The sequence below is a fragment of the Corvus moneduloides genome, chromosome 2 (assembly GCF_009650955.1).
Source record: "Corvus moneduloides isolate bCorMon1 chromosome 2, bCorMon1.pri, whole genome shotgun sequence".
Lineage (NCBI taxonomy): Eukaryota > Metazoa > Chordata > Aves > Passeriformes > Corvidae > Corvus > Corvus moneduloides.
In genome coordinates, this window is record NC_045477.1 from 2,644,863 (window position 1) to 2,671,053 (window position 26,191).

At 41.8% G+C, this 26,191-nt stretch overlaps 1 protein-coding gene across 6 annotated transcripts in view; it reads left to right on the top strand.

The window, feature by feature from the left end:
- EPHA3 (EPH receptor A3) overlaps positions 1-26,191 on the top strand; it is a 186,785-nt gene that overhangs the window by 2,884 nt on the left and 157,710 nt on the right. For 2 of the 6 annotated variants that reach the window (XM_032095483.1, XM_032095492.1), the window contains exons 1-2: positions 1,484-1,672; positions 17,253-17,317. In XM_032095483.1, the coding sequence (XP_031951374.1) occupies positions 1,558-1,672; positions 17,253-17,317 (180 nt within the window). In that variant the 5' untranslated portion in view covers positions 1,484-1,557. Of the gene's footprint in view, positions 1-1,482; positions 1,673-17,252; positions 17,318-26,191 lie in introns of those variants that run through there. The other 4 variants (XM_032095503.1, XM_032095511.1, XM_032095530.1 and 1 more) reach the window with 3 other exon arrangements.

A 26,191-nucleotide genomic window follows, 5' to 3' on the forward strand; every position in this document is an offset into this window, starting at 1 on the left:
TCTCCTTTGCTTTGGCTTCCATACGTTTCCAATCCCTCCAGTGCAGTGTAGACCTGGCAGAGTTAAACCAGATGTTTGGGGTGTGCAGGAGAGACCTTGGCACAGGTCCTGGCTTGCAACCAGTCCAGCACCTCCTCTTCTGCTGCTGAGGGCAGGAATGCTGCATCACTGCTGAAGAGAGCTGGTGATTCTATACTGTTTGATAAACCTGGGGCTCAGGTGCTGCAGGCAGCAGTTCCCAGCTGTCCTGCTGGCACTGGTGATCCTGAGGACAGAAGGACACTCAGAACAATGAAGAAGGATGTTGTTCAGATGTTTACCATACTGGTTTGAAAAACACTGGGGCTCAGTTTCTCTGCTGTCACAGATTTGGGATGTTAATTCTGCCACATAGCTCCACATCTGTTGTCAAAGGCTCCTCTCCTCCCATCCTGTTGCTTGCTGTTGGTACAGGCAGGACATGCATTCAGAGCTAGACTTTGTACTATGAGGATGCACAACTTTGGTTTGGAGTGAAATATTTATTTGACCTCAGTATTATTCAAATATTTTCCCATTTTCCACAGAACCACACTGGGTGGCTCTGGAGACCTGAGACAAGTCACTTGGGAAGAGAGATGTCCATATTCTGCAAAAATGATCTGCAGAAGGGGAAGCACTGCTCTGCAGTGATTCCCCCTGAGAGCAGTGGAATAGCAGCATTGCACGCCTGTTTCTCTGCTCTGTGTTCTGACAGGTACTCAGGGGCCTCTGATGGGCTGCAAGGACTGAAGGAAAGGTGCAGGCCATGAAGAGAACGCTTCTAAAAAATAGTCGTTTTACATGGCAACTTCTAGAGTAGAGCTACACACTCCTACAGAGAGCAGCTCTTGGGTGGAGGCCCCCGCTGCAGTTTGCTTTAGTGATGGCAAAGTCAGTCTGTTCTTTGGGGCCGGAGTTGTGGCCCCGCGTGGTGCAGGCTGGACCAGAGCAGCCAAGAGACGAACGATGTACTTGGCGTTTCTCTGGCCAGCCAGCTATGGCTGCAGTCTGAAACTCCCAGGTTTTACCGCTACTTTGCCGTCGCCTCCCGCCCAGGAGAGCCCGGTAATTGGACACGACCGGATCGTAGCTGGCTGCAACACCCACCCGAGGCTCCCGAGTTACGTGACTCGTGTCACCCCCTATTGCAGAGCCCCCGCCCCGTGTCACGGGGCATCTCCCGGCGCTGGGGGCGGGCTCGGGGGCATCTCCGCGGGCTGGGGACGGGGTCGGGGGTATTTCACGGTGCTGGGGGCGGGCTCCGGAGCATCTCCGCGGGCCGGGGGCAGGCTCCGCGCTCTGCCCCAGGGGCGGGCGGGGCGGTGCGGTGGGCGGGGCGCGGAGCGGGGCGGGGGCTGCGCGGCGGCGGCGGCGGCGGCGGGGCCGGGCGGGGGCGGCCCCGCCCGGGCGCAGCGCGGAGGCGGGCGCGGGGCATGGTCCCGGCGCCGGGGCCGGTGGCGGCGGCGCGGAGCGGGCGCGGAGCGGTGGCATGCGGCGCGGAGACATGCGGCTGTGCCTGCGCTCTGCCCCGCCGACATGGACCGCCGCCGCCGCCTGCCGCCACCGCCGCTGCTGCTGCTGCTGCTGCTGCTGCTGCTCCGCGCCGCGCTCGGCGCTGCCGGCCGTCTGAGCGCCCGCCCCGGCAACGAAGGTGAGCCGCGGCACGGCCGGGTGACCCGTTTCTTCCTCGTTCTTTCTTTCCACTATTCACACCTTCTCTATTCTTCTTTTCTTTTTTTTTTTTTCCCTCCCCTCGTTATTCTCCCCCGCCTCGCTCCCCGTTAAGGTGGTCCCGTGCGGCAGCGGCTTCTCGCCCCGGGAGCGCAGGGGTCGCCCTGGCACAGCGCGGCCGTGCGGGGGGTGGGTGGGTGGGTGGATGGACGGATGGATGGATGGATGGATGGGTGGACAGCCGCCCCACCCGTCCCCGAGCAAAGTTGGCGGGGGCAGCGCAGCCTGTGCCGCCCGCGGCCCTCCACCAGCGATGGGCAGCCAGGAGCCCAGCCCCGGGGCGAGGTGGCACCGGCGGGGACGCGAAGGGGCAGCGCCCCAGCCTCGGCAGGTGCCCGGGACGAGCCGCCTCTGCCTCAGCCTCCGATGGGCCCGCCGCCTTCACCCCGCTGATAACTCTGAGCTCTTTCGCATGGGCACGGGTGCGTTAGTCGTCCTGTCTTTCAAAACTTTTAATTAATACGAGAAAGAAGCTAGTTCCCCTCCAAAACCTCCTTCTGGTTCCCTAGCGGATTTGTGTCGGATCGTGTCGTTTGTATCGGATGTGCATCAATGTGTTAAAGTCGTGTGCGTGTGGATGTGAATGTGTGTAAATTTACGGATACAAAGCATGAATGGTTTGTTTTCTTTTGCTGCGTTAATTTTTAAGATGATATTTGCTGAAAACCCATGCTAGGTTTCAGGGAAAAAAAGTAATGACAACTGGACTCTGAAAAAGTGATTGAAATACTTGAAAAAAAACCCCTAAAAGACCCCTGTCCTTTTCCTATTAAAAAAAAAAAAAAAAAAAAAAAAAAAAAGGAGCTTCTTGCTTGCTCGCACAGTGAAGGCACTCGCCATGACCAGGATGTCCAGTGCAATTATCTTTAGGGATAAAATCCAGAGGCCAAAGGGTTGTGAAGAACTTCTAGCACCCAACAACCATGTAAAACTTGCACCTGCTTGAGTTACATGGCTGTGTAGAGAAGCTCTGAAAGCTGTCAGAGCAATTATTTTTCCGTTAGCAATAATGCTGATGTACTTACTGATATTCTGTGTGCTTGTGCGATAAGGCGGTGAGATAACAACTTTAAATGATTTCTGGAAGGGATAAAGAAATATAATAAAAAAATAAAAAAGGAGAGGTGCAAACTTTAGAAGTCCTGGGTAATCTTTAATCACTTGGTATCATTGCTAGGAAATAATTATAGTACCATTATACAAGAAGAGCAATATGTCATCTGTTTGTATGTTTCATGTAAATTTGTTTTTTATGCAGTGCTTTATAGGTTTTTTTTAAATGAGTGTGCTTTCAACAGTCCCTTTTAAGCCTCCAGATAGAAGCTATTTTGTAAATATTGTCATCTCTCAAAAATCATTTTCAGAAATGAAAGCAAGAGTGTGAATAGGGGTTACTGTTGTCTTATTAAGAGCTCTTTGGGAATGGTTGTGGTTCTGTCAGTCAGCGGAGCAGCTCTGCCTCCATGGCGGTGGCAGGCAGACGCATTCTGCAAACTGACACTGACTATGCCAGAGAGATATGGGAGCATTCCAGTTTGCAAAAAAACCCCACTTTTTGTGTCTTTGTTTCAAGTCGCTGGCGCTGAGAATTGAGAAAGGAAGGAAAATATGAGTATCATACGGAATGCATGTTAAGTACACTTTTTCAAGTCAGCTTTCAGCAAATGCTGCCTGCCTTCTCTCTTTTCAGCTTCAAGAGCTTGTACAAGATGAGCAATATTTGCAGAATTGGTAGTGAAAACAACAGTAAAAATGCAGTTACTGGAGTGTAACCTGATTTTGAGTGGCTTTTTTTTTTTTCAAAGTATATGTTTTGCTATGCTTTTCGAAAACAGAAATACTGACAGTTTCTTTTAAAAAAAGAGATCAACTTTAAAGGGCTTTAAAATTTTTTTTTAACCCCCCATTTAGGAAAGCTCAGTAATTCTTTTATTTATTTACACTATACAGATTGATCATGTGAGTTTAGAAATCTTAATTATTATAATTTGCTGACCCACTAATTTGATGAACAAGTGTTAGCATGCAGCTTTAAATTATGTCAGAAGATGATGTTTTTCTCTATTAAATAATCTTTTTCTAACCACTTCATTTACATTTCTGCTGTTGTTCCCATAAATTTCCTCCCAAAACTAGAGATAGATGTTTCTGCATTTCTCTGGAGTATTTACAAAAGTTTCCTTTTTCCACTACTGAGAATAAAAAAAGATGTGTTTTGGACAGCGTTTGTTAATGTAGGCAGGCAGATAAAAAGTCTACCTTTTTCCCTACGTTTTGTATTAAAGCTACTGTTGAAATTCTCCCCATAAGTTGTTTTAGCAAAGGATGGAACTAATTTTTGGTGTGTTTATACAGCTTAATCTAACTTCTAGGGGATGTAAACGTTGCAGTGGGCACGTAACAAGAGTACGGGCAGAGCTATCAGAGAAATATTTCCTAAATTTATTTAACTTTAAATAATTATTTCTCTTTTTTTTAAATCCAACTTCACTTAACGTTTGCAATTAATATTAAAGCTGACGACTGTTAGTGGTAATACTGCAATGGAAGTGGATGGGATGAAGGGAGAAAAGGATGAAAGAGGGGCTGAAGACAAACTGCTGGCTTACTGCACTTTGTGGTGTTCAATGCATTCCTTTTTTGTCTTTTTCTTGGAGAGCTCGACATTTTCTTAATTTGCTTCATCCCAGAGAAGTCTCATTTAGAGTTTTTTCTGGATAAAAAGTAAAATTTTTCCCTCAAGTTTGTTTTCAAACTCTCTGCCGTGCTCATGAGAAATCTGCCTGCGTTTTCCCTACGCAATCACAGGAACCCAAGGAGGTTCTCTGAAGCTCAGATTTATCTGTGTTGACTAGTAAAAGGTGTGTGCCATTTTCTGCGGGGCAGGAAGGTGTCAGGAAGATTTAACAACTAACTTTTCCAGTTTGGAGTTCACAGACCGAACCCCGTAGGTGCACAGAAACCACAGGTTCTCCTGTTCCGTTCTGTTGGATATTTTCTGCTTGGTGAGGATTGTGTTTCTTTTTTTCTTAGAAGGATGCAATTCTCTTTCTGAATAATTCCTGTGGTATCAAGAAATCGAATGGGGAAATTTAATAATTTCTCCTCAGTCTCTTCTGTAACTATATTGCCTGCCTGGGGGTACCAGCCACCTTAATTTCACTGTTTTATAACCCACAACAGTTAACACTTGACCTAGGTCATTAACAGGATTATCAGCAAATTTGTTTAAGCTTTTACTGACAACCTGAATTGCTTCAATAATATTTTGACTGTGCAGACAGGAAACTTCTTGTAACCTCTCAATCTAGCATAAAATTAATTTCTTGAGAACACAGCTACCAAAAGATCAATACGGGAAATCTGCTTACGGTACTTGGTTTCAAACAGTGCCTGTTTTGGGTTTACAGTAAGAAGATTCCGATCAGCCTCTCTTTTCAGTCCGTATTGGATTTGGAGATGCAGTTTCATCTTTTGAGCATTGATTACCATCTCAGAACTTTGCATAACTGCGCAATTAAATGCACCATTTTTATCTGAGCTGGTCTCTGTTAACACTTAAAGTTGCTAAAGACAATTTACTGTGCCTTTGTAGTCGTGACAGCTCTTGGTGTGGTTTTGAAAAATCTGCTGCTTGCACACGGAACAAAATACTTGCCCAAGTCTTGCATCTGATTTTGGGAAAGGCTGGCAATACTGGGAACTTCTCAATAGAATCAGAAGGGGAAAATGCTTTTTACAAATCTTACTTTGCTCTATGTCATGTATCATTAGGTCAGGGTAAGTCTTCATTTCTCGTGACACAATTCCTGCTGCTGCCCCTGGCTTGCAACTGAGTGTTTATCTGCGGAAGAAGCTAAAAGTGGGTTTGGAAGTCTGAATGTGATACCTTTTAAAATTTAGTTTCAGAAAGCTCAGAGTCATGGGGGACTAGAGGACTGTTTGTCATACAGCTGTGTCTTATTCAAAGCTTCTGTGCTTAACCCTGAGCTGTACAATTAGACAAATAATAAACATGTTTTAAAATTCACACCATGGTGGTTTTAAAACCAGGAGAAGTTGGGTAAATGCATCATTTTCTGACAACATTTTTGATAGTAGGCTCTAACACGTGGAATAACTTATTTTCCTTACTCTTTTTCTCTGGGCTTTTTCTTGACTTACTATTTCAGCATAGCGTATTAAAAAGTAAAATCTCTGAATTGGCTATAGCAAACTTAAAGCAGGTGTTTGAAACACAGAGATGTGCAAAATACAACGTATTTGCTGCCCAGCGAAGCACTCAGGGCATAGAAATGGGTCAGAAGTCTTCTGTACCCTCAGCTTCAGCAAAGAGGCACCACCAGATGGGCAAGCACAAAACAGATAATAGGCACACCAAGTTTAACAGTTGTTTACACAAAATCTTTACAAATCAGGAGTGTGTTCTGATTGAACTTTAAATTTTTCATTCCCATCTGGGAGGATGTACAAATTAGTTTTAATTTTTTTTTAATTATTCTCTGCTGGAGTTAGGTAAATTGCTATTAGTATACTTACTTTTTGATTCTTTTGGAGAATTTGCAAGTTTTCCTCTAGGAAAATGTCTATAATTGCTCTTGTTCTTGTAATCCCCACTTGATGAAAGTTTAGAAATACGGACGCAGGTGTTCATTTTCTTGTTTTCAGAGCTCTGGATTTTATCACCAGTGAGGGTCACTACAGAGCTGTTACCAAATACCACAGTCCTGTTTGTGGAGTTTTATACAGAGCCTGAGTTAGTGCCATAAGGTACCTGTAACTCGTGCAGCTTTGTAGCTGCTCTCTGATTTTTCTGTGAAAGAAAATAAAAGTAAGTAAGTAACTGGAGAGAAATCATGCCCTTATTTTGGTGAATTTCAAAGCTCTGCTCTGTGGAGCTGATATTGAAACCCAGAAGATAATTTTGATACCCTAGGGTGCAAAATGGGATGTTTCTAGAGTTGTTAGATAAATCTCCAGAAGTGGGGCAGAGGGCTTTCCCTAACCCACTGCCTTTCTAAAATGTAATTCCAGCATCCAAAGAGTGCTTTTTCTGGAATGAGACATTTCCTTTCTTTTGCATTGTTAGATTGGTTGAAGCATTGCTGAAAACACATTTGCAAGAAGGAAAAGATTTGCCATAAGAAATTATAGAGTGAAAGAGAATAATTTTTTTGTTTACAAAAGCATCTGACTACTGTTAAATGATCCTTTTTCCTAAATATTTACCACAGTGGGGTAACCCTTATTCCTATAAACATTTTAGAGCAGTGGCTTTTTTTTTTTAAAAAAAAACCCCCATATTTAAATGGTTCTAGACAAGAAGTAAAACTTTTAAAAGAAAATAGGTTAATTCAGAAGATTAGATATGAAGTCCCAGGAGTGTAATTTTGGAAACAGAGCATGGTAGCAATTTGTGGGTTTAGGATTGTATTCCCCAGCAGTAGTCTTGTGTTTTTTAGTTTCTTAGGCGCTTGCTAAATCCAAGTGCAAGTACTCATTTTGCAGTGTGAAACAGATGCAAGATTAAAATTCAGTCCGTTAAATGGAAAGTTCCTTTCAAATTTCTGCAGTGAATCAATGAAAGAAATAAAGATGTAGAAGTAAAGATAATCCTGCCTGAAAGGAACCTTGTGATGGTGACAGAAAAGTTCCAGTCTGCAAGAGTGACAGGGAGCCAGAGTGAAACACCAGCACGTAAAGCCTTACATTTGCAGAGATGCTATTAAATCAGACACATTGTAAGCAGAAACGTTTGTACCACTCTCCGTTTTGGTGGTTTTTTGTTTTTTTTTTTTTTTTGTTCATTTAACTACCATGTCCTGCTGTTTCAGGCAAAATATGGAGGAAAATCCCATTAATCTGCTGGAAAAATATTGATGAAAGAAGAATAGCGGACCAAACGAACAGTGCTTGAAACTTGCTAGCAATTAAGAGAACAATAGGTTGAATGTTAAGGTTCAGTCAGGGCAGTTTAGTGTAATATAGTGTGGGAATGGTGCTTTTTTTTTATTTCCATCTGGTTTCTCATAATGTTTTTATATCTATATTTGGATAGAAAGATTTGAATGGCGTTGGTCTCTTTTTTTTTATTTTATTTTCTTTTAAAGAGTGACTAAACCTGCTCAAGTATAGCTGCCTCGCATAAGAAGACAGTAATTAAAACCTGAAACTTTTAAATTGGTGACTAGGAATGGAGGGTTTTGTAGAAAATCTAGAATGACAAGTTACTCTTTAAATAAATTCCAATTAAAGCACAAAAATATGTTTTGGTCCGTGGTAGGCTTCCCACAAACTTTGTGCAGTAGCAAATAATAACAAGTGACATGGGATTTCTTAATTTAATTGCGGAGAAGTTAGAAGGCAGCTAGAGGGGGTTTGTTTGACTTTTTTTTGAGAGGCAAGGCTTTTTGAGAGATCCCTTTTGGAGAGGGAGAGAAGGATTAAAGGAAGGGAATAGGTAGGCAGAGATGAAGTGAAAGTTGGATCTGAATATTAAAAAAATCAGACCAAAATCCAAACTGTCTCTGATTAATGGCAAAGTTAGGAACCCAGAATTCAGCCCTGCCAGGGATCTGAACAGCGAGCAAAGCACAAATTAAGAAATTCCTTGCCTCCCTGCAAGTCTGAGCTGTGTTTACATTAGTAAGCATTGTGCCTCTGATTTACCAGTGGTGAATTTGAACAGAGGCTGCAGTTAAGAAAGGGTAGAGGCATTTTTACCATTCCATTTAATCTTGCTCTGACAGTGCTTTCTTTAAAAAAGGAAAAAAAAAAAAAAAAAAGCAAAGCAAGTTATGTCTGCCCAGCCTTAATGTTCATGGAGAACACTGACTTGAGGCCTTTATATTCAGACAGGTTCTGAGATGGTGAGGGCCTTACCCTGCAAAAACTTTTCTCCCATGCGTGATTGACCTCAGAGAACAAATATGCTAGCAATGCTTGAGAATTCAGCTTTCCTGGAGTACGTGGTTCCAGCTGTGGAAAATGTTCTGTGCTCACCGAAACTCTCTAAAGAAAACCCAGCTGTAGAGAAAACTCATCAGGTTCTTTATTCCCAGCTTACCTACCCACCCTTCCTCTCATGTCTGTGCCATTTTTTCTGTCCCTTCCCTCCCAGAAATCAACATTCAGCCAGAAAGGATAGAAGGCAAAGCTCATCTTTTTCTGATTTTGAGGGCTGTGTGTCCAGTCCTTTTTTTACTAGAAGCTGTTTACCATAGAGGGGATACTTTGACCCTGTAGATGCCCAGAAGAAAAGACACGAGAAGAATTAAATGTTTAATGGCATTGCTTTTCCTGAAAGATGGGCTAGAGCTAGATAGAGGGTGTTTAAGAAATTAAAACAGACGTTTTCCATGCAAACCAAGGAAAGAAACACTGGAGAAGAGGCGTGAGGAACATGGTTAGTTTGTAGAATAGAATGGAAACCCGAGCCCTTTGTGGTAAGGTGGTGGAAGCAGAAGAATAAGAAGACGACAGGGGTATGAAAAAGTGTCTTGTGGGTGGATGGGAATAGAGCAGTCATTCAGTCATTTACCTTTCTTATAAATATTTGTGTTTCTCACATATGGAAATAGTGAAAAAAGATGTTGGTGGGGTTTTGGTTGCAAAGGCAGCAGATGAAGTCGGGGCAATTCCATTTTTCATACAAATAGCTCGGCACACATGTTCTGCATTAATTACCTCCATAAATTCTGTTAACCTGGCAAACAATGAAAATATCATGTTGGTGACATCACTGTATTGGAATATAAAAATGGGTTCAGCATCTTGATTTTCTCAGCATGACATTTGAGGAGATTTCTTCTACTATTGGCATTTTACTCCTGTAGTTTGCACCGTGATGTTGAGTCGTTTGCTCTGTGGGTTTATTTTATCTGTGGGGCAGCCATGTAAGGGCCCAAGCATTCCATGTAAGCTGGAGCTTTTTATTTGTGGAGGTAGAGAAGAAAAGATTGACAAAATTACCAGGGCACTCTTGAGTACGTGGCTTTCCAACTGTAGTACTTCAGGATTCTCAGAATTGTTTTACGATTCTAGACTTCTCTGTTTTAAACTTAGAAAAGCAAAACTCAGCCAAGCCCAACCCAACTCTCTTTATTTTTGTTTGTCTGTGCCCCATGCAAGGAGTTCCTTAAAAGCAAAATTTTATGAGTTGTGGCATGCTGCCAGTTGGTTCACTTGGGGGATATCACAGCATTTTTAACAAATGAATAGTCATTTCCTGGACTTATGCTCTGGTCCCTGTCTCAAAAATTTCTGTCCTCCAAAGGGGTATTGATCATTTGCTGTGGTTTTTGTTGATTTCAGGACCTTGAATAGGTTTGAACTGCAGTAAAATCTGTGGGAACCTTGGAACTTTTAGTTGTGGGTGTTATGCATGCCCGAGAGTCTCTTCTGTGACACTTTTTGGTGTCTAGAATTCTAGAAACTGAGCGTGTCGTAGTAGGTTTGGAATTCTCAGCTTACCTTAAGTGAACTTGGACACTGTGACTCAACATTTATTTTCCCCTTTAAGTTGCTAAAAGTCTTCCTAAGGAGGATCTTTGTCACGCTCCAAATCTACCAGACCTTCAGAGAGCTCAATTCTGTAAAACCAGTGAATACTGGAAATTACTTTTTTTTTTTTTCCCCCAAGGGAATGTAAAAGTTAGATGTGCAGTGTGGTTAAACCTTTCTGAGACGTGCTTTAGAACTTACTAAAATTATATGAGTAACGTTTTCTGTTGAGTTTTGGCTAGACATTTGGTGCCATTTTATGTGCCTCAGGGTTTGGGCACCCAGTGGGACTGATAAATATGACACATCCTACAAGAGACCCACTTCTGTTCTGGGCTGATAAAAGGCAGGGATTGGCAGGGTTTAGGTAACTGAATCTCATCTGTAGTTTCTGGGGTTTTTTTCCTCTGAGAGGGGAAGAAAACTTGAGTTTTAAAGGGAATTTAAACTCCCGTTCAACACAGTAGCCCCCATTTTGCATTTGCATGTTTAACATGGTGCCTCAGTGATATCAGATTTAATGCCAGAGTGGTGGAGTGGAATGAGATCTGTAGGATTTGTATGTGAATGTGAGTTCAGCTAAACTCTAATTCAGGTATGCCGAAGCTTTATGCCTCTTGCTTTTTGTAGGAGGTACTGGAGAAGGACCAACTGGAACTGTTTAAAAAAAATGCAAAGAGGTGAAGGCGACACAGTAATTTGGAACCCATTAGGTTAATCCATTTTTAATTTTTATATCCTTGTCTTAATGAAAAGAACTGGCACATATCAACTTACAGGAAATAGCCTAATAAAACCAAAACCTTATTAGGCCCCTTTGATAAACAGTGCATTCCAGCCCACCACCAGTCATATGTTTTTGCATACTTGGAAATTGAGCTTTGTGCCACTTTAACAATATCAAGAGAATGCTCATGTTTCAAAGTAATAAAAAAGAAATAAAAATCTGCTTTGCCCGTGTTCATCACTGAGAGTGGGTGGATCATTGTCCCTTTTCCACAGGCAGGCTCCATACTTAGCAAAAGGAGGAGGACCACTGGAGAGCTTCCACTTAACATCAAGTGCAGGAGATATTTTTATTTATAGGGATTCCTGCACTGCTGATTGCTGTCCTGCATTCCCCCCTTCATGGCAGCCTTTTGAGAGGAACTTGCAGTGAGGTTGCTGCTTTGGCTGCTTCTGCTTCTTATTTTTCAGCTATAGGAAAAGCTGAGGTATCTAAATCTGGCCTCAGATGCTCTTGGGGAGAGTGTTTGATAAGAAAAGTAAAATCTGGGAGGAGGAAAATTAAATTCTTCCTCTTCAAAAGCCACAGGAAGCTGCCATAAAATTAGAATTTGCCAAATCATCCGAATTGATGGTGGAAGCTTTTATGGTCTGCAGAAGCAATAATCTCTAGGGTAACTTAAAATATTTTGCTAGTCTTTTGTCTTTTCATCTGATATTTGTAACAAAATCTCTTAATTTTGGAAAGTTTTTACTGAACGTTGAAATGAAAATAATGAAGGCTTGGTCTTTCCAGTCTTCTCCGAAGATTCCTGTGTTAAGTATTGCAGCAGCTGTTTTTAAATTCATTTTGGTTTTCGCTTGCTTGTTCATCCCTTGCCCCCACCCTGGTGGAGTCTTTCAGTCAGCAGTTTGACCAGAGATTGAACATGACAGTTGCCAAATTTGCACTGTTCTGCACAAAATCATATTTGTATTTACAGCGTCACAGTGCAGGCAAGGAGGGCTGGAAGTGCAGACCTCACAGGGCTGTGTCTCTCTCAGGACTGCAGCCTGGCTTTGGGCTGCAGCAGAAATCTCAGGTTTGGAGAAGAGTTTTTTGGTAAATGGGCCGAACTCTTGGCATGTGGGTTGGGAAAGTGCTGTAAAGTTCTACTGGCTGTTTATAGATCATTTTCTTCTGAGCAGTGCTGACATCTTCACTCCAGTGTCTGAGGGGAAATGCAGGACCATAAAATCACAGGAGGCTTGACTTTTATTATTGGACAAGCAGCAAATTAGGCTACTTAAAACCAGGCTTCATTGTTGGGCACCCTTTTTTATTTGTTGTTCCTTCCCAAAGGTTTCTTGGTCTGCTTTAGCCATTTTCAGCATGATTTTGGCAACATCAGCATGATAGCTGATCCTAGCTGGCAATTAAAATTTCATCAAAGTGCAACTCTGGCGTTGCCCAAGTTCTGCCAGTCTGTCTGTAAGTGTTGGTTCTAACCCCAGAATAATTTAAAGACACAAAGGTGCTCTGCTGCCACTGCTGGGGCAGTAGAGAGTTGGGAAGACTCAGGTCTGTGCTCATAGGTGGGTGAAAATACGGGTGCAAGCTCCCTTTCCTGGGAAGGGTTCACCATTCCAAAAATGTACATCAGGCTTTGCGCTGACTCCGCTCTGTCCCACCCCAAAACCAAGTTCTGGCTGACTTCCTGCCGCAGAGTATTTTCTTTGCTGCTTGGGATTATATGGCACTTTTCAATTAGACATTCACCATTTTAGGTTTTTTTTTATGTTGCATAGGAAGTTTAATTTTTCCCATTTGTTGGCATTTTTCTAACAACTAACTACAGTGTTTCTAAACTGGCAGTTTGATGCCAAACAGGAAAAGACAACGTGGTGGTGCGAGGTTTTTTTACGCAGTTTTTTTTAATATTAATGGAAATGTTAATTAGTTGAAGAAAAAATATTTTGTCTATCTTTTGACATTGGCTATTGCTCTGTATTTTCTTTCTAAAGAAGACCATTTGGAAGTGGTTTCCAGTGGTGAAGTTGTTTGTAGGTGGTTCTCTAAATATTGTAAGTTGCAAGATAGTGTCTCCTAGCAGTCTTTCCTCATTTCTTAGGCAAGGAAGGGAATCTCAGAGTGATTCTACCTGGCACAACATTTGTTTGTTTATTTTTTCCTTGGGGGGGGGGGATATTTATACTGCATTCAGTTCATTGTAGCAGTTATTACTCCACGTGTTTCTGGACATGCTGCAGCTTTCAGACTGTGCTCAGGAATCACTTTAGTTTCGGGTTCTTTTCTTTCCCTGACGTTACTCCTGATGGAACATGCTGTTAATGAGCCCTGAACCATCACTCCCCAATCTGGAAGCAGTTTCTGGTAGCACGAGTGCCATGTTCCACCCAAGCCTCCATTCATCTTCTGCTTGGTGCCATGAGAGGCAGAGTGAGGGAGCTTTGTGTTTCACATCCACATCCCTATTCCAGTTCTGGAAAGAGATTCATTTTTTCCCTGGAAATCTACATGGAGGGAGCTGATAATTCTTTCTCTTGTGGTTGTGTGTGGGGAAGGCCAGGAGAGTCAGGCAGGAGAGAGCCTCTAGAAAGAGAACTTGTTCTTAATTGGCATTCTGGGGCTGTGCTGGATTGGCAGAAGTACTGCATTGTAGTATGGTGAGCAGGGCTGTTTTACAGGGGGACCGAATCACTGGTTTTCAGAGTCAGAAGTCATGGCTGCTCATCTTGATACCAGTAAATTCTCCCTCAGAATTACCACCAGTTTTAAGCCGAGTTAATTACGTGATGGGAACCAGTGCAGGACACTGAGATTATTAGACAGCACTTTACTTATTTAAAGTTGCTTTATGAGAGCTCCTCTGTGTCTCCTCAGCACAACCAGGAATCCTTTCCAAGGCATTCTGCTGGAAAGAATCACTAGCAACAAAACTGTTCAGCTTTTTTAAGAGTTAGCCCTGGTAACTGCCAGGTCGACCTCGGAGATTTTTGTAGGAACCAGCTGAGTGATGATCACAGAGTTTTGCAGGAGGAGTTGGTACAAGGAGAGCAAATCAGTTGTGTGAGAAGCTCAAAAACTTCGTTCATGTAGTAAATATGTGGCTATAGGCATTTGTAGGATATTTAACGATTGGCTTTCATTTAACTTTAATTGTATGGGGAAAAACAAATGAGGATCACACTGAAAAATGCCTGCCAGTGATGCTCTGACTTAATATATCTTCATGAAACACTTAATGAATTGGTTCACAAAATGAACCCGACCAAATGTTATATTTTGTTACACTAAAGGATCTATCAGAATTGAGAGGAGTTGTAATGAGTTAATGTAGGATAAAGTGCTTGTGTGAAGTTTTACTTTTTTACTTTTTACCTAACCATCCAAATCCATGAAAAAAGAAATAAATGAGACAATGAATTTCTAACCCATTCTTTATGTATTTCTTCAGTCTTGGTGTAGAAAAATGCTATTTTCTCCTCCAGTTTCCAGATTAGTATGTAGTAGTAGGACATACAATGACAAAATGTACTACTGCCTCTCCCCATCATTTTTGTCTAGAGACCAAGACTGCATCTTTGAAGTTCTGCATTAATTGTTTCCTCTCTATTGAGGTGTGCAACTCTCTCTTGAAGTCACAGGGGAAAATGAGTGTCCTAGAAGCTTTTATCAGGGCGAGGGAAATGTTTTTTGTCAGGTTACTACTTGAAAGGAAATATGTTTTTTGCATTTTAGATACTGTTAAAGAACAGCACACATCTGAACCAGAAGCCTCCTGTAGCCAGTGTGAAAGCCTCCCTTGCAAGGATTTCTAAAAGTTAGTGGTTCCAGTCTGAAGGAGATGAGGAAGGTGGAATGAAGGAGAGGAGGTGAAAAATTGTTCTTAACTTGATAGATTTGATCCTGATGATGTCAAGATGCCCCATGGCCGAGGTACCTGCCTGTCATGGGGAACTCTGAATATTTAATTGCCACCCATGTCTTGTTGTGATGCCTGTGAGGGCAAGCTGGACCTGCTGGGCAGGTCTAGAGAGGGGAAACTGCCACCTGGCCGTGGATCCATTGCCTGGTAATGTTTTGCAGATGAAACTGGTGAGTTTGGTCTGAAGTCATCAATTTCAGAGTGGCTGCAATCATGCTTTCAAGAAGCTCGTTCTTAAAGAATAAATATGTCACTTAAGTTTACTCCTGAGTGATTTGCCTCAGCCACTTCTTGCCAAGTGATTTACCTCAGGAGCCACACTTCCTTCAGCACCATGCAGTGCAGGTGCACAGCAAACAGATCTGTCTCATCCCGGGAGATCTAGAATCTGTGGGAATTTCTACTAACAAAAATGAGAAGTGCACTTTTTCCTTTTGAGTTTTTATTACTGTTTCCTTTTTACAGATGCAAACCTTGCTGCAGAATAGCCTGCCTAGGGCCCTGTGCACTCAATAAAGGACTGACTGGTTTTTCTTTGTGTACGTGATTGAGGACTTGATTCAGAGCTAAGGAATATGTAGCACTGGATTATGTTCTTTCTGTCAGATTAGTAAAGATATTTTGTTTATTGATGTAGATAAAACAATGCTACTGTTTTCTTTGAAAGGGGAGTATAACTGCAGGGGGAAACATTTTTCCCACAGAGATGGCAGGGCAGCTTATTCATGGCAGTATAGCAGTGCATATATATCCATACAAAACACAAATATGTGTGCACACAAATGTAGAAAACATGTATATTTACGGTTCTTTATGACACAGTCTTATTTATAATCCTGTACACCCGTGTCTCCTTCTGTACATCCTAATTAACAGTAAAAATAATGCCTTCAGAGAGCCCTTTTTTTAATGTGGTGTCCAAAATTAAACAGCAGTTAAAAGGAGAATGATGAAATAATACAAATATCTTAGCTGATATTCTCCTTCAGTTTTTTTGCTTCCCATTCTTCTGTTTACTTGGAGCACCAATGCTCAGGCTATCTGATTCTGTGGGCAGTGACAACCCTTTGGGTTAACAAATAGAAATTGAAGCTGCTCAGACTGCTACAGTGGCCACCTCTAATAGATCTGTCATTGTCAGGTGTTAAAATTTCCTAGCATATGGTGAGATTTATTTCATTTCTCATTATCATTAATTTCCATACTGAAGGGGGGAAAAAAAAATAAAGGGGGTGTGGGGGCTGGTGAACACACCCAACAAGAGTAAGCCCAGACTGCAGATAATAAATATTACAGTGTTGCCATGTTGAGTATTAATACTTCATTAGTTTATATATATATAGAGGTTTTTTTTGGGTTTTTTTTGTACAGTATTTTGTATAAATTCACCTGTTCTGCTTCATGTTGATAAAGAAATGGTTACTTAGGGAAGTGTGTGATCTAGCACTTGGAGACTGTATGGCCAAGATGAGGAAGAGAATTTATTTTTGTGCTTGTATGAAATAAATAAGTAAATGCCAAAAGAAGAAAATCCTTTAATTTGAACGTATGTATTTATTTTAAATACTTGTTGTGTCTAAAAATAGGTATAAACCCACTGAGATCTGATTGACTGGAAAATGCCTGTCAGACTGTTCACAAATAAAATCTTCCTTCTTACAGTGAAAATTATTGCATGGCACAAAAAAAAAGAGGTAACAGCTAGATTAGCAATCAGTTGATGGCCCTCTTTAAAAGTAGGCCTGTCTGAACTTGTAACAATTACTTTTGTATCTAATGTGTTACACATGACATTTAGAGAACGGTACTGCAAGACAATCTGAGAACAAATTAGATCAGAAGGAAGAAGGAACTGCAGGAAGGACTTTAATCAGCTTTCATTATTTATTCCTGTATTCTGAGAAAATTATAGATGCCAAATCAAATAGGGCCTTTAATCAAATAATGATTCAAGTATTCAGATCTCACCAGTGCAGTTAGATGCATTGACCCAAATTTCAGGCATCCAAGGGGAAAACGCTATGGTTTGTGCAGCTGATAGAAGAGTTCTGTTCCCACCCCCTGCTGCAATTAATTTAGCCAGTGATCCATTGTTTGTTTTTTGTCACTTTTCTGTTTTTCAGAAGTTCCCCTCTCTGCTGTTCATAGTGTTTTAAGCCAAACAAGATGATCCTTTTCATTTGTCTTGTCATTTTCTTCTGTGCAGCTTCACTGCCAGGCCACCTGAACAAATCAACGGCTCACGGGGTCCTCAGATAAACGCGGCTCTGGGTGTGGGTAGCTGAGGTTAACTGGGCAGAGGCAAACAAAACTCACTCCTCTTCGTTGTGTCTTCTTTTGTAGTTAATCTGCTGGATTCAAAAACAATTCAAGGGGAGCTGGGCTGGATCTCCTACCCGTCACATGGGGTGAGTTCACTAGAGTGTGAAATGGAAAAGTGCTGCTACAGACCAATGTGCTATTTAACCATTGTTTCCTCTTCAGAGGACACTGTGCAGTAATGCTGGGTCTTTGGAGCTGCAAAAATAGTCTGCTCTGAATGTGCAAAATATGGCTTACGTAGCTGTGGGGCCTTCTCTTTAGAACATGTATCCCACTGCAGGTAAACCCCAGGAAGGCCTCGCTCCTCATGGAGAAAAATGAAAGCAAGAGGTGCACTGAACAACAGCAGCAAAAAGTTCTCTTTAGGTACTGCTCCTTCTTCTGTCATAAAATGTATTTCTAAAAGAGATCATGGCTCTGCTTCATGGTATTAGTTGCTAATTTGTTCAGATGGAAGTCGCGGAAGGTGAAAAATGTGTGGACATAAGTGGCTGATGTAAGTACTTGTTTGTAAATTTGTGCTGAATTGTTGCTGAACTGTTCAAATTATGAGGTAAAATATTACTAAAGAAATGTCTAAATAATGTTCTAGTGGTGGTTGCTGGTTTTTTTGTTTGCCATGTATCCAGAGCTAATGAAACGAGGCATTGTATTGGAAGATTTAGAAGTGCAGTCCTGAAGCATCTGTACTTTCCAGTTTGCTAACTCCATCATTTGTACGCAGTTTCTGCCAGCAGCCTCTTTTAAAAAATTTTTTTTATAACATTATATTGATGACTAAATAGTGTGTATCTGTCTAGTGCTGCTGATATGTGTTCACTCCCCACCTTCATGTCCCTGTGGAACGTGGGTGTGTGTAGGAATATCCCATGGCTCTCCTTCTGCATTACATCGTGCAGATATGCAGGGTGGCTCTTGCATTCTTGCATTCTGTTTCCTCAAACACAAAAAAACCCACCTGGTAAACTGAAACCCCTGTGTCCAGAGCTGCCCTTGCTCTCAGAGAAGGCTGGGCCATCAAGTCTTTGCTTAAAGAAGGCACCTGTGAGACTTTCTTTTGCTGTTCTTTCTTTTTTTTTGTACCTTTGGGCAAGCTGTTAATTCACCTTTATCACTTTTACAGAATCAGTGGTAACAGTGCCTTTGCATCTCTGCCTCATGGGATTCCTTTCCTAATGTTTAAGTTGTGCCTTCTTGATATTAAGCATTATGCAGGTGTTTAGCACTATTTAAGGATGAAGGTTTGGTTTATTTTTTGAGTTTATGCATGGATTTCTCTCCATGTCTCTGGATAAAATTGTTCCATTCTCGTGGGGAAGAAGTGGGAAGAGGGTTCATGTTTCCTCCCAGTGGCTTTTTCTGCTGACTTTTCCCAACAAGAAACGTCTCTAAACAGGATGTCCAAGCGGGAACTCTCCAGCAGTTTCTGGCTCATCAGGGTTGGTTTTTTTTTGTTTTCACTTGCTTTTTTTTTTTTTTTTTTTTTTTTGTGAAGCCTTTCTCTCCCAGCTCCCGCTGCTCCTCTGCTTTGCTCTTCTGCTCTGTTCAGCTCCTTGCAGCTGTGCAGATCTGCTGCTCTGATCCCTGCAGCTGTGTCTCCCCTGCCTTGGATGCCTAAAGCAGTTGGTAGGGGATGATGCAGGGTATCATGGGGGCTATAAGTAAAACAGATGTGCTGTATTACCCCACCTAAAAGGGCCCCCAGATCTGTCAAAGCCGATTTTATTGGCTTCTGCAAGTTTTTGTCAGGTAAATCCAGCCCAACTTGTTGTTTGCGTGTGTTTGTACATGGTGTTCCTATTTGCTGCCATATCCATGGATATCGAAGCCAAAGTAAATCATGGAATTTCACTGATGTTCTTACAAGTTAATGAAATTCTTAGTTAAAAATCGCATGGCAGTAAATTAATGTAGATCATATGCTGTGACTGTTTTTGGAAGAGAACTGAAGCTCTAAACTGTAGTCTTCACAATACCCTGAAATTTTAAGCTTGCATATTGAAATATAAATGTAAAGTGTAGAAATAGCAATGTTTATCCTATCCCAATTGGCATTTTGCTGTAAGATGGTGACAACTTGAACATTGTGTGAGAGGCGCCTTCTTCTTACAGCCCTTTTATTTATAGTCAATTAATTAAACCTGGTAAATATGGCTGTGTCTGTCTCTGAGCTAACTAAAATATGAACTTAAACTTCAGTGGAAAAACATTATAATAAAGATGTCACATCATATTGAAAGATTGCTAATAGCAGAGCTGTGATTTACAAGGTAAAGCTGATAGAGCTGCTCTGGAGGCTGTGACTCACAAATGAGAATATTGGTGTTGTGCCAGTTCCTCTCGAGCGTGCAGCAGTGTTCACATAAAATGTCATTACACCGAAGCTGGTGACTTAGAGAGTTTTTAAAAATAATTTAACTGAAGTGTTTAACAAACCTCTTACTAGGTTAATAATTTTATCCTGTTAATACATGATACTGATTGATTTCTGGCAAAATGACCCAAATCGATTGGCTCTTGTTTCCAGCATTCGAGCATTCTTTATTCCAAGTTGCCCTCGACTTGGGCATATGTAATAATAGCTTTCCAGCAATTCCTGAATATTCATGTTATGGTTTGTAGCTCATTTGTATTCAGGAGTTTGTGTGATCCACATGAGCACACTGTGATGGCAGTGGTTTAGACTCTGGTGAGTAATATCACCCTGGAAGAATGGGATCTCTCCTTGAGCCATCCCACACAGCCACAGCCTTGGCTCTAGGAACACTGATCTGGTCAAGCTCATTAAAGCCCCGTCAGCCCAAAGCGTTGGCCCCTCCAGAAAGCAAGGCACCAGAATTTAAAAAATATAATAGCAGGTTTTGCTGATGCTTGAGCATGATTGGCAGCAGCCACAAGGCCTCTATCCTGTGCCACCATCCCCAGCACCTGCCCAGGCAACCTTTTTGTGTTGCCAATCAGTCAAACAGCAGCACCATTTCTATAGGTTTCATTAAAGGGGAAAGAAAGAAGAGCTACTTAGTCTGTGCAGAGTATATTATTGATATGCTGATTAAGCATAATGCAAATGATCATTAACCGTAATTCACATAAATTACAGCAGCACAGATGTGGGGGTTGGGATAAAGCAAGTCACTTTAATAATATACAATAGAAATGTGATGGATAATTCACATAGGACAAAAGGAGTACAGTCTACAACCTGCTCTGCATATTCATGGCGGGAATTGTATTGGTTTCAGCATCATTTTTTAGGGAGAAAGATGTCTGACTCCTGCTCCATGGTTTTTTTTGGGAAATTTGAAAAAATAAATATATTCGTGACATAATCTCAATCCATCGTTCTGCACTCACCCAGCTTGTGACTCAATCTTTACATGTTTATCAGTCAAATTTATGGACTTGAAATTTTGGGCACAGTTTTTTCATGTAGTCAGTAGAAAAGTAACAGAGAAATCACTCTTATCTTGTTTTGCTTGTAGCTAGAGAAGGGAATGCTGTGGCATTTTTTTACTGTCATGTAAGAGATAATTGTTGAAAAAGAAACCAAACCAAGTCAGGAAAAACAAACCACAGCAGAAACAGCCCTAACAAAAAAAATACCTAACCGCAATGTGTTCTGTACACGACTAAAGTTAGTAAAATGCGGGCAAAATTTAAAAGACTGATTGGAAAATAAAGATCCTATCTTTGATCTCAAAAGCTTCCTAAATCCCTGAGTTTCTTCACAAATATTGGATTTCTTTGAGAGCTGGTCATAGTCAGCACCTAAACTTTGGGCATGTAGTTTGAAATCTGGTGTGAATAACTTGGCGTTTTCTTGGTGGTAACTTTGGTGGTGATTTGAACAAATCAAGCTCATCATTTCAGTAATGGAAACTGGTTCATGAGTATTAGAGGAAAGAAGGATAGCATTCCCTGCTCCTGTAATAGTTGGTGGTGTGTTGGGCAGGCTAGAGCCTGCCTGACTGAGATTAATGAGAGTTTTTCCATCAACCAAAAATTGGGTTAGAATCAAAAAAAAATCCAAATGAAAGTGAGGAAAATGCCTCCTTTCTTATATTTCAAAAGCCTGAAAGTAGTTTGTCACCTTAGCCTGCATCGCTGCCTACCCAGGCTGCTGGCAGCCTCTTTGGCTTCATTTGTTCTGCTTTCAATAGTTGGCTAATGTGTGGCACTGTAAAAACTTTTGGGTCTTTTCTTTTTGTGGGATATCATGGACAGAATGACTGCAGAAGAGCTTGACTTTTATAAGCAGTCCCTTGTGACTAGGTGAAGGTAGAGGAGAATTTGTGCAGAGTGACATCTGGGCTCTGATCAAGGTGCACTCAAATAAATGGCGTTCAAGAATCAGTTTCTCAGGCCACTGTGACTGGAAAGTTTCTCTGTTATGCAGAAGATGTTTTGCAGATTAATAAGTATTTCCACAAGGTTTGTTTTCCTGCAGCTTTGTGTCTTGATGTTAATTGCATCCTGTGCTGTGGAAGGTTTGGATTTGGTTTTTTTCAGTAGGTCCTCAGTGCTAGTGGATTTCCTTGTGTCTACTTCAGCCTTCCCTCTCAGCTGCGCACATGAACTTTCCCTTTCTTGCACAAGTCTCATATTTTCACACCACTGCAGAATCTCAGGGCAGCTGAGCTGTCAAAAAACCTTGAAACTGGCCAACAAAAATACAAAAATTTATCAGACGCCTCATTTTAGTTTTCTTTTGATGCTGATTGATGTCTTAGCCTGTGTTCGTTTTTTGTCTGACACCAAACTTGACAACTTCTGCTGTATATAAAGTGGGCAGTGTTGCTGAAATCACTAAGTGGTTGTGAAAAGGAGTTTCAAAGTGAGTCCAGTGATATCAAAAAATTGGTATGAGACAAAAACCTGAAACTTAAAGATATCTTTGTAAAACAAAAAATTAAGTCCTTGTTTTAAAAATGAAAATAAACATGCTGTGCTTTATACTTTCTTTTTCCTATCCATTAGCAGTGGAATTTCCTCAGTACTTCTTAAAACAATGTGTTCTGTTAAAATCAAGATTTATCTGTTTTGCCTGAGCTCTGGTGTCCTTACAACCTCATACTGTTACCCTGCCTTCCACGAGTTGTGTATCATGTCTGAAATGCAGGCAGACTATTGTGACGTTTGCAAGTCAAAGGAACCACTTGTGATTCTGGTTTAGCGATTCACAGACTTTGTTTCGTCTTTCAGTGTGTGGCTGATTGGGAAAATAATTTTTTTTTGTTAATCTGCTTATTTTTTTCACTTCAGTAGGTCCTTTTGGGGTGCAGTGAAAGTGTATTTGTTTCATTTGATTCTTTTTTCGAAATAGTGAAAGCATTAAAAAATAAGAGTTTTCATAAGTTTTTCTCTTCATCTCAGTTTTCTGTAATCAAGCCTGCTCTTCCTCATTTTTAGACTTCTTGTTTTCTTTCTGCTAGAATAAAACTCTCTGAATGTATTGCTGTAAAGTGAATGATTTTGCTTTGGAGAGGGACATTTAAAAATCTGCCTGATTTTTGAATTTTTAAAAGTCTCTTCATTCACACTCAAGTCCTTGAATCAGAATGCAATGGTGGTTTCTTCAGTTTGTGGGTACTGCTTTTATACAAAATCTGAATGAGTAAAAAGAAAATTGTTTGTACTCTATTTTTTTCCCCTTTCTGATAGGTATTTCTGGTGACAATATAAAGCTATGAGATAGGCCAGATTAATATATTAATTCTATGAATGTTTTTATATCAATGACTGCTTTTTGAATAAATGTGAGTTTTGTTGATATTTTCAGAAGCAGTGTGTGAGTAGTCAGTGACAAATTGTATTTTTGGTGTACTTTAGCTGGCTTTTACTTGTGTTTCATCTGTACACTGTTTTTGCTACTTGGATGCATTTAAAAATGAAGTTTAAATCAAAAAACTTGAGTGAAGTTGACTAAAGAAATAAGAGAAATGCTTTGGGGAAAAAAAAAAAAAGACATTAAGCATATTACTTCAGATTTTTATGCATCCCTGGTCTTGTTAGGAATTGTTACCAGAAAGAAATGCCTTCCTTTTTAAAATGTGGAGCACTGTGATACTCTTAAGACGTGGTTTTTTGATAATTGCAGTCTGCATTGCATTCATTTGAAAAATTCAGTGTGATCATAACGGTGCTGTGTTTTGGTACATTTTTGAAACAGCTTTGAAGTTGATCTAAAGTAGAAACTGTGCTAGTTTCAGTGATTATTATTAAGGGAGGGAGAAAGGCTTTCTCCCCCCCACTTTTTTACTATGTTACTTCAAATGATGAGATTTCTATTAAAAAAAAAAAAGTTGCAACAACAAGAAGAAAAAGTAAGGCCATGTCTTTATACCACACTTTATAAAAAAATACATGGACACCCTCCCTGTATTTCATTAGTCTCATCAGTCCTTCTATTTACTGGTAATAAGTTGCTGAAGGTTGGGTATCAGTTTTCTGTGGTTTCAAATAAAAAAGAAAAAAAAAGGAAAGAGCAAGTTTTGGCTTCTATTCCAAGAGTTAAATAAAGATCTTACTTAAAATTGGAAATGCAGATACTTCAGCTTCCAATTTTCCCTTTTAACTTTCAAAGCTTAGAAGCAACATCATTCTCCTCATGGGCAGACTTTTATTTCTGTCAGCATAAATCCAGGCCATTTGTGAGAAGTTCTCTCAAATGGTCTCATCGCCATGAGGTATTTTTCATTTTGTAAGGAAAGGCTCACTTCATAATTTTATTCTTTTGTGCTGAATTTATTTGCATAAACCAGAACAGAGCAAAGTAAATACAGGAACTGTCATGAAATGCAATATTATTTATCACAGGGGCACACTGCAGTCGGTTTTAAGACTGTTTGTATAACATCAAGTCCACAAGACAAGCAATTCACGTGTCCTGTTAAAATGCCCATAAATGTTTTCTCCTGATAGCTTTGCTGTGGTTCTATTTATGGTCTCAGTAGTTTGGGTAGGTGGTTTATTCTGGAGTTTCTTTCTTATTTCCCCAAATGTCTGTACGTATTCAGTGTGAGATTGTAGTTCTAGAAGAGTGTTTTCTATGCTATAAAGTCCTTTTAAAAGGAACTGGGAAGTGGGCACGAAGGGCACTGATGGCTGTGCAGGGTGAAGGAGCGAGACTCGCAGGATGTTCCGAGGCAGGAGACACTCGTTGCTCGATTTCCCTCTTCCCCCAGTCTTTCAGAGTTGTTTGTGAAAATAGCCTGAGGACTGTGTTAATTAATTTCCTAATTTCGCCCGCTTTAACTTGCCCGGAGCGGCTCCCAAGGCTCGCTGCGAGCTGGAGCAGCGTCCAGTGCTGGCCCGGGAGGGGTCCCCGGCCAGAGGGACAGCGCCTTCCCTTCCTTCCCCGCCGTGCTCCGGCCACCCTCACCCCAGCCTGGGCATGGCCAGCCCTGGGGACGCTGCGGGACGCGCAGGGACGGGCTGCGGCTCGCTCGGAGCCGTGTGTGATGAGGATGAGTATGGTGGGAGCATGACCCACCTCGCTGTTCCCCTCCCAGCCGCCCGGCATCCTGCGGAGTGCCCTGCGGGGATGTTGGTGTTGGTGTCCTGCACCAGCGGGAGCGGCGGGGCTCAGCCGGCACAGCGCAGCCCGGCTCGCTCCGAGCGCAGCATCCCGCCTCCCGTCCCCGCTGCCGCCCTCCCATCCCCGCTCCTGCTTCCCAAGCCTCATCCCACTTCCCATCCGCGCTCCTGCTTCCCAAGCCTCATCCCACTTCCCATCTCCGCTCCTGCTTCCCAAGCCGTATCCCGCCTGCCATTCCCGGGGTGTGTCCCGGCAGGTGGCGATGTTCCTGCGGCGGGCAGCGGGATGCTCTCCCGCACCTCCCCGCTCCCGCGTGGACAGGCTCGCCACGATTTAGGCAGCTGCTGGGGGTCCCTTGGGATAAACCATCCGACTCCAGATCACGGCCAGGCCCGGTGTTTCGGTTCTTGGTGCCCTCGGTTTGGTGTTTCACCCCAGCACCTTCTGCTCCAAACTCGTGTTTTGTACTCATGTTCTGCTTTTAATCAGTGGTTGAGCTCAGTGAAGGCTGTGCGGTGCGGAGGGCTCTCTGCACGGTGTGTAGATACCATCTTACACGTAATGAGGTGATGAAATCTCGGCGTTTTACTCTGACATTCGGCCACTGTGTCTGTGGCTTGGTTCTTCCTGCCTAACAGCGATTCCTCGAACTTTATTTCCAGCTGTTGGGTTTCCAGAGGCCCCAAAGGGCAGCTGGGACACGCGGAGTGATTTGATTGCTGGTTGTGTGTTAGCCCGAGGACGTGTGGATGAGTGCTGTGCTGCGATGTGGTTTGTGTGCTCTTGCAGTAGACGAGGAGGGGCAGTCAACACCATCCTTCCTCAAGAGCCTGACAATTGATTTTAGTTGGACTCCAGGGGAAAAAAAAAAAGAATTGCTCTGTGTTCGTGTTTTTAAACAAAATAAAAGCCTAACCCCAAAGTGAATCTCTTAAATCTGGAGGAAAGTTTCTGTTTACAGCAGCTGAAACTTAGTTTCTAAATTGGATGTCGACGTTTATATGCTGCACTTTCTGAGTAGAAAGGTAGGAATTAGTATCCTGTATCAGTTGTTTATCTTGGAATGTTAAGGGTAGATTTGGACCACTAATCCTTTAATTAGTGCTTGTTCAGACTTCATTGATATCAACAGAAGCATTATAGTGAATTAAGTTGGTTTAAGTTAATTCTCCCAAAAGTTATGAGTGATGGGAGAGGGCGATAATGTTAGTACTGGTTATGACTCAGGCTGCAGAATGGCATAAATCAGAATCTACTTTTCAATCAGAATCGTCATTAAAATGTTGTGCTGAAATATGCCTTATTTTCAGAGATGTAGATTACCAGGGACATATTAAAATGTTGTTCAGGAGTGTTGCCAGGAGGCCATTTACTCCATCCGGTCTCCTGCTCGGAGCAGGATTATTGCTCAGGTTCTACCAGG